Here is a 9,425-nt window from a genome sequence, read left to right as displayed (position 1 = left end):
ACTAATCGTTGCATCAATAAAAGAAGAAACCGGTGTAATTTTTGGTGTTATAGTTTTCTGTTCGGCTAAGCTCGGCTAAGTTCGAGAAAATTTAGCAAAAACGTGGGGTTGGATTGGCGATATTAATTAGCGATTAATAAATTTTGGTGGGTGGAAAAATGAGGTGACGAAAAAGAGGTGACGAGAAAAGCTGGATCAAAATTTAATGGCAATTTTTCGTTGAAGTATTCTAGAGTTATAAGGACTTGGTTGTGTTAGTTCACCTCTTTTATTTTAACATTTTATGGAGCTCTAGAAATCAAATTTGCCCTTCGACATTAATATTTGGGTCAGGTAAAATCCTGTGCCAGTTGAAAACTAATTGAAACTGTAGAAGTGTAGACAAAAAGCTTGCGCTATTAAACTGGCATACCTACTCTTGCGGTTAATACTTTGCATGTGGTAACTTGACTTTATAACCTAAGAAAACGTTAATTTGTGCCACGATCATGAATATTTTGTAGGTAGCGTAGAAAAAAAAATGTAAATAATAAATTTAGTTTGAAAATATTGTTGCTGATGGGTTTCGATCAGATTAGAATCGCCTTCCATAACTGAAGTCTAACAAATGTAGCTATTTAAAATATTTGTTAGGTAATTCAAAACAATTAATTTCCAAAAAATATCATACCATCAAACCACAATAAAGAGAAAAATTAAGATGAGATGGGCAATATTTTAGAACGATGTTTTGTTTCACAATTCTACAGCTCGCATCCATAAAGCCTGTTTTAAATTTTGCAGCAACTCCTCGTTTCGTCGCATGTAGCTCTCAACGATTATTGCTTATCAAATCAAATTATATAGGGTGTTCATTGAAATTTGTCCTCAAAGTTGGCGTTGAAGAGTCGATTGTGAACGCACCACTCGTCAAGTCTGCAGAGTAAAAACAATAAAACACAAACAATGCAAAAAGTGAGGTTAGACTTAAACTGCTGATCCGTAATCTGTAATCCGTGGTGCGTTCACAATCGACCCTTCAATACCTATTTTGAAGATAAATTTAAATGAGCACCCGATACAATATGATCAACAAAAAAAAAGAGATGAGAGGCAAATATGAAAAATAAAACTTCTTAAAACGTGCGGCGTAGCTTCGACCATCCTAACAGCAGTGAAGAAAGGTTTTGTACTAATATAACTCCAGAAAATAAGTTTTTGTATGGTAAGCCCAGTCACCCTTTCTTCGCTCGATAGATTTCTGTCATAAAAATATACTAGTGTTTTAGAAGGCATATAAGTCATGCGATTTAAAACCAGGTAAACCACGAGTTGAAAACGAGTGCTTTAGTTTTTTCAACTGACTTATAGCCGCTAACACACGTGTGCTATACTCCAATTTTATCTAACACCTCCAGAATATCATCGAAAAATGTTGACAATTGTTACATTTTAATTTAACAAATTATTTTAATCGACGATGCGAGAATCAGTTCAAGTTTTGATTCCAAATACCATAGCAAAAAATTGTGTTTAAATAAAAGCAATAATCCGTCACAAAAATATTTCATTGTTTTTAAGTGGTTTTTAGATCATTAGTGACTTAAATCCAACTTTATTTGTTTAAAATCACCATGGTTATTGTCCTATCATACCTGTTATACGTAGGTAGGTATGAGGTTGGATAATAGTAGTTTCTTTAACGCGTTCATGTGTAAATTGGGCTTTTTTTGGCATGATTGGGTCAGTTTAAAACGCGAGTCAAACGAGGCTCCAAATCACTTAAAATCTTTAAAATTAGTTTGACGTTTCGTTTTGACAAGTTGTGACATTTATCAAAATCCGTTCACATAGGAGAAAATTCTCACATTCTAAGAGTGTCGAACAAAAAAAGTTATTAAATTACATCATGAGCGAGAGCTAGTATGTATCCATAAACTAACAAAAAGTGCTGTGGACAATTGAAATAGATAAAAATATAGAAGATACAGATTTTATGTTGAATGAGACGAAAAGAGATTAAATAAAACAGATAATAATGAGATGTGTTTAATTTGAAGAAAAGTGTTCTTGCGGTTTTGATTGTTGGGCAATAAAGGTTTATTTATTTAAAGACGAAGAAATTAATACCATACAAAATTTATTTTCGAAACGAGAATGGAATTGATATGCCGAACTTGCTTGCAGGAATTTTCAAGACACTTTCAAATATGTATGTCCTTCTGCAAAATGCGTTTTACAAGGCACTTGCTCACGGTGTAGTTTTATTTTTTGTAAAATAACTTAAACTCTAAATTCTAATATATGTAGTTAGAAAAGTTAGTATTATCATTTCTTAATGTTTAAATAGGAATTCTATAGTATTAAAATATCTTTCTTTTAAATTCGAATATTGTTCTTTATCAAACGTATACCGAAGATATTGGTAACGAATTAAATAAAACAGACAGCTGAAAGTTCTGATAAAAAAGTGGAACGAAAAAAATTGCAAATAAATAAGGCAAATCTTTTATCTTCCAAATAAAATACCTACAAAAAATGCCCTGTACATATTATGATAAAATATTGCCAACAGTAGATTCATTTTTTGTATTATTTTAATATCTATCTTTACGTAATTAATTAAATTAATGCTTATGATTTCGTTAATTTTTCCATCATTGTTTTTTGTATTTTCGACAGTAATTAACTGTAATTATTTGTAATTACATATTTTGATTTTGTTGCTTCGAAGTATCGGTAATTTTCGGATCGCAGCCTACGTGATTATGATTAACCACATCCGACCTCCTTGAGAGTTTTGCTTTCCGAGTTTTATATACATATTTTGCAAAACAACATGTTATTATTTAATTAAATTGAAATATTGTTTTATGTAAATATCATAAATATAACATTAGATACGATCAAGTATGTAATTCGTTGTTGAGTATTAAAGCAGAAATACCATAATAAAATTCATGAAATCTTTATTAAGTAAAGTTATTCCCATTCTATAACAGAAAATTTAAAATTGTAATTACGAAGTCGGAAGCTCGTTTTTCCTCCGGCTGGGTGAGCTGAAATCCGGGCCGCTGTTTCTGAAATAAGGCGAGGCGGAATCGTTGATAAAATAGCTATCTTTCTTAAAGACTCCGGCTGTAATGTTCGGATAATACAATGCATATTATACAAAACATAATATTATTGTTTCTTAAAACCTTAAACTCCGTCTGTGCTATTTTCCCTGATTTTACTTTTTAATAGGTTATTGATAACAGTGATTTCACATTTTCTTATTATCATTTTCTTCTCCACCCTTCTTACACAAATTTATCACCACGCTTACACTCAAGATCATTTTTTAAATACGTAAATATATATATCGTGATGTGATTTTCAATCTTCTAACATGTTTGTATTTAATGTAATTAATTCAAGATATAAAAGTTGCTAACAGAGGCCTCCACATTCTATTGTAAACTGAATTCCGCTATCTAAAACCAGAATCGGCTTAACGTTTGTCGTTATCCAGGCATGTAAAATAAACTGTCTTAACAAATAAATAAGTTAATTAGATAACATCTATTAAATGCGTTTAAAGGTATCTAAAACGATATCAAAGAAAAAATTTATTTCATTATTGAGAATTTTACATTTAATTTTCTATGTTCAACCCAAAATATGAATTTACTATTTTATACTAACACTAAAAAATGCTGTTGTCTGTATTTTTTAACTAATAACAGAGTAAAAGGAGTAAAAGAGTAAAACCCTTCCAACTAATTATTATCTGACAGATTAAGAAATATTAAATGAAAAGTAACCAATAGGTCAATAAGTCAAGTCTAAAAGTTTTTGAAATGTAGGAAAAATGTTATTTACTTATTTACCTACTTAATGAAATGACACTCGAATCAGAAAAATATTTATTTAAAAAGCCTGTTCCTGCATATTTTACAATACTGTTCGCATTTTTAATAATAGTGTAGGTAAGCAAGATACCTACTATTTATGAGTAAAAAGAAAACCATTCTGTGTGCTTTTGAAATATGTAATAGTATATTATGTCATGAGGAGCAAAAATGAAGTTTTATGTGCTGCGGCTGGTAGATTGGCTGCCGAACGCAGTGACATATACTATTTTTTCTTCAAATCTTCATAACAAATTATTTAAGACATGTTAAGAAACCAGGTAGGAATTTCAAATGATTTAACTAGTTTACTTTACAGCCGCTCATCAGCGGAGATAATAACTTCACGGACGCCCTCAGCGGAGATAATAACTTCACGGACGCTCCTCAGCGGAGATTATAACTTCACGGCCGCTGGTCAGCTCGTTAGATGCCATGACAATGAAGTGACACTTCAGCACTATCAATGCAGCAGTGCAATGTCATATTTTACGGGCGTTTGAAGAAAAAAATAATTTAAAATATGTATAATTATGTAACAAATTTCTTTGTTCACTTCTGATTAATTTTTAATTATCGGAAGCTCAGACAGAATAAACCATTTGTACCTAATAACCCAATTGTTACTATTGTCATAATCTGTTATTCTTGTGCTGATACCTAAATGTAAACTAAAAGTTTTGCAAATATTATAGCTAGACATAAATCCAAATATCTTACTCCCTAGTTTAGACAAAACAACATTAGAAAAGTTGTATATTAAATTTGTTTCCTAAATATTTTTTCGCAATTTTTACGTCTTATACGAATGCCATATTTTGTTGTAATTTTAGTAACACATGAACGCGTAAAGAAAATTTATCAGTTGACAAAAAAAAATGGAAATACAGAGTACCAAATTGTCCAAAATGTACAAATATGTATTCAAATTTTGAAGTTATGAATTAGTTCATGTAGTAAAATACGAACTATTGTATTTTAGCTGTAGCTATACACTACAATGATAGATAGAAAGATACAAATACGCTAAATATGCGATAGGTATAGGTATTTATTTGTTAATAGAGCTAAGTTTGAAACTAAAAAATACTTTCTAAAGCCTTTAAGTATTTTATTTAGTCGGTTCTAATTTTGAAGTGATGTGACTAATAGTGACAGGAATTTTGCAAAATATTTGTTTTTAAAATTGCGTTAATCATGTGTCGACATAGATTAGTTAAACAGTTTGAGTTTATTTTTATTAATTTTTATATTTAACGGCTGTTCCGAAGAAAAAACCGTTCGCCATTGCTGACTCAGCTGAGCACCAGGAATTAGTTACAGGTGGTAAAACCCACTTACCCCGTTTACGAAAAGCACAATTTTTTTTTGCAAATGTGTCATACTTAAATTATAGAACAGATTTAAAGATTTGAGAAAGCAATAAATAAAAATAACTTGCACGAAACATAACAAAATAATGTTCTATGCAAATCTACTGTTTCGAATTACGCTTTAAAAAACAAACTGTTTTCCAAAAAATTATGTGCGTAAAGTTAGAATCATTTAAAAAAATTTAGTATTACATCGTTTAAAATACACCTAGGTGTTGCTTTTTTAACAAAAACAATTTATATACAATTCTGAAACAATTTAATGTTGACTGGAATATAGCAAAAAACAACCATTTTTTATTGCGTAAATGAAAGTTAAACGCTCTTAATTGAAACATTATACATATCTGTAATTATTATAAGTTTAATACACAGTTTATGGGGTATGTTAATAACGGAATAGTTAAGCAAAATATGCTCGAACAAAATACTTTTCTGACTAAATTTATTATCGATACTTGTTTAGTTATTTTAGCAAATATTTGTTAGGATAATTAACATAAGAGTTTATACTGAAATTTTATTACACCTGCTGCTACCAGTGAGCCATCGAAATTAGGTAGATATAGTCAGAAAACTGAGGAAAAATATAGATCCAGCAGCAAAATTAGATTTGAAACCGATTCAACTAGGTTCATCTAATAAATTCAAGGCAGATTATAAAAATTATGTTGTAGAGTTTTTGCTTTTAGTATTCTTTGTAACAATAATCATTTAAAAATTTGATCATTTATTAATAAGAGAAGAGTTATATCAGCAAGCAAAAACATTAGAAACAACAATTTGTAAGCAGTTACTTTTTTTCATTGTAGAAGACACGAACATATTTTGGTAAATGACAAAATTACCTCAATAAAAATAATGTAAATAAGTACCTACACAATTATAAGTTAATACACTCTTGTTACAAAGCTTTGTCCAGTTTTCGACTAAAAAGTAGATATGTACATACTTTGCTATTTGACTCATGACAGCTTAGCTTGCTTTAGGTTTAGAAAAATTATAGAATAGGAAGATACATCTACATTTAGACATAAATGGAATAAAACAATGAAATTAGGTAATGTCACAGTGATGTGATTTATTTCTTTAATCTCAATAAATAATATACATACGTGCTTTAAACACATACAGTGGGTAATAATACATCTACAATATTTTACAAATAAATATGTACACCGGACACGTAGGTAATTATCTTCTATAAAGTGCAACCGATAAATGCATCAATTGAAGGATCAAGCTGCGAATTCATCGGGGAATGGTTAAATCTTTATAGGAACCTATACGAGCATTATGATACAAAAACCATTCCAAATAAAAAAATAAAAATTTGAAAAAAAATCGTCAATTACACTATTAATATTATATCACATACAAATAAAACTCAGCTGCCATCAACGCTGGAAAAGAAACGTCACGAAAATAAAAATTTCCTACTTGAAAATCGCTCCTAAACCGCGCCTAACGACGGTTACAGATTAAAAATGCATTACTCGTCGGTCTGCGGTACATCAGACATCCGAATCGAATTATTAAACTATGCACAGTCGCAACGTGATCTACACCAAACTTCTTGATAACAACAGTTCTTGCACGAAACTTCAAACATCAGTCTTAATATTCAAAGTGTCTAAGTACGCGTACCCTCAGTATTTCTGTCCGACACAATCCTGCTGATAATATGCGGCGGCGGGTCTATAATTAGGCGGGCTCGGAGAGACTCCCGAGTGCCGAAAGCCCGCCAGTTGACAGCTGGGGGCCGCACTGCTGTCAAAGATCATGTCCCTGTACCCGGAAGCGGTGGTGGCCGACTCCGGAGACGTCTCCGGGCTGTACCAGGGGCTGTACCGCGGGGCGGCCTCGTCGGCTATGCTGTACTGGTGCTGGGGGGTGGCGCTCGGACAGTAGTACATGCCGCCGGAGGTGTGCAGCCGGCCCGAGTTCGAGTAGCCGTGCTGCTCCCGGCTGGTCATCAGGCTGTCGACGGTGAAGGCGGCGGCGGTGTCCATGGCCTGGAGCGAGGCCGTCACGTCGCTGATGACGTGCTCCTGGTGCACGATCACCGACTTGGCGTCGCCGTACTTGGAGCTCATGCACTGGCTCAGCTCCGTGTTGGGTTCCCTCTTCGGCTTGCACTCCAGCTTGCTCTTGCTGTCCTCCAGTGGCTTCTCTTCGCGCTTGTTGGTGTCGGACTGGTGCAGCTGCTGGCGCTTCAGGGCCTCCTCCTTCTCCCTGAGGGCGTCCTTCTTCTTGAAGCGCCTCCGACGCCGCAGGTACGACCCGTTGTCGAACATGTTGTACGAGTCCGGGTCCAGCGTCCAGTAGCTCCCCTTGCCCGGCTTCTTGTCGTCACGTGGCACCTTGACGAAGCACTCGTTCAGACTGAGGTTGTGCCTGATGGAGTTCTGCCACCCCTGCTTGTTCTCGCGGTAGTACGGAAAGCGCTCCATGATGAACTGGTAGATGCCGTTCAGGGTGACTTTCTTGTCGGGGGCGTTCTGGATGGCCATCGCGATGAGCGCGATGTACGAGTACGGCGGCTTCACCATGTCTTTGGCGGTGCTGAGCTGGTGCTGCTGGTGGTGCCAGGCGGCGTACCCGTACCGGGAGTACTGCTCGTAGGCGTAGGGGTTCGCCGTGGCGGTGACGGCGGCGGCCGCCGCGGCCGAGCTGTAGCCGCCCCCGGGCCGGTAGTAGGCATTCTGATGTTCGGTGAAGATGGTGTGCATGATGTTCGCGACGGATCGCAGGGTGCGTCGGCCACCGGCACCACTTGTTTGTATAAACAATCGCGCGTAAAAATAACAAACAAGACAAAGCCCGACGAGTCGGGATCGGAAATCGTCCGGAATTTTCTAAAATGAAAACAGTGTTGTTATTTCAACAGTATAGTGCGTTTTGTGTTTTCATTCCAATCAATCTTCCAAAAACAAGTTTGCGTTCACTTAATATTATGATACACAACATGGGGCAGTTTACACAAAGATTAAGTAAAAACAGAGTATGTTGCTTCTCGCCGAGACACAATGTTACTAGTGAAAACAGACGGCTAGGGAGCCGCCGAATTAGTGAGGGGCGTGCGCAGATCGGAGGGGAGCAGACCCCGCCCCGCGGCGTGCGGCCAATAGGCGTGCCCCGTCCGCCCCAAATCGATGCGGCTCCCATCGCGGCACCGCTTTGTGCACCTTTGGCGCACGCCCACCGCCCGCCGATTGCCAATTTTTTCGACGGTGCCGCTGGAAGAACGTGGGAAAGCCGAAAGAGCACCCTCCAAGTCGGAATTTAATGTCAACATGCCCCTCGAAATTGGCGGCGGATCGGCCAGGAAGGATAGCCCCGAGTTTATTTTTGTGTCGGATGAAGACAAACATGATGCATATCGGCGGTGTTGTGTACCTTGGCAGCCTGCGGCGCCAGGCGAGGACGGACGCGCGCCAGAGAAAACAATGTTGACGGCATTCATATAAACCACCGCGAACTTACCAGTTCAGTTCGCGATCAGAAGGGAAGCCTCCCGTCATCGGCCGTTCTGTTATCTACGCCGAAAACAATAACAATTAATGGCATTCGGGTGCGGAGTCCGGTCGGTCGCGCCTGCGGAAGTACGACTCCGGTGGTGTTAAACGTGATTTTGTGTAGATACTCTTTCCGGATGTGGGCGACGCGAGGAGAACTGACACGACCACCAGGTATATCTACCATAATAAACTGTTTATTGCACGCCGATGTGCATCGCTTCAAGCGTACTTACGTTTTTGCAACACCGAACCGATAAAAATTCGAACATTGCAAAACGAAAATGTCGGTTTATTTTCAGAGTAACGGAGCCGTTTCTATTTACCGCGTGAAAGCTCATTTTTGATTAAATTTATTTGCGTTGTTGGAGACATTTTATGGTTTATTATAAACGAGCTTTACACCACCGATCAAGTGATTTAATGGCTCTTACATAAACGTAAATCTTATAAAACTAAAGATGCGAAAGCATCGTCGATCAAGTATTATGAGCTCATTTGATATCTACTAATAATAATAAGCGGCTGTGATAGATTTTTCTTTTACTATACCTAGATACATAGGTATTACATTTTATATTAACCATAGAGTTTATAAAAGAGATAAAGAATATAGACGCCTTGGTTTGAGAATAACATGTAATTATTAAAAATATTTAAAT

At 36.3% G+C, this 9,425-nt stretch overlaps 1 protein-coding gene across 1 annotated transcript; it reads right to left on the bottom strand.

Moving 5' to 3' along the window:
* Positions 1-6,301: 6,301 nt before the first annotated feature.
* Positions 6,302-8,290, bottom strand: LOC138126136 (fork head domain-containing protein crocodile-like). Its single transcript, XM_069041815.1, has one exon. The coding sequence runs from the start codon at positions 7,975-7,977 to the stop codon at positions 6,895-6,897; it is 1,083 nt and encodes a 360-aa protein (XP_068897916.1). The 5' UTR covers positions 7,978-8,290; the 3' UTR covers positions 6,302-6,894.
* Between the last annotated feature and the right edge of the window lie 1,135 nt (positions 8,291-9,425).

This window comes from Tenebrio molitor, chromosome 1, assembly GCF_963966145.1.
Source record: "Tenebrio molitor chromosome 1, icTenMoli1.1, whole genome shotgun sequence".
Classification (NCBI taxonomy): domain Eukaryota; kingdom Metazoa; phylum Arthropoda; class Insecta; order Coleoptera; family Tenebrionidae; genus Tenebrio; species Tenebrio molitor.
The sequence above is the reverse complement of the archived record's forward strand: the minus strand, read 5'-3'. Positions and strand labels throughout refer to the sequence as shown.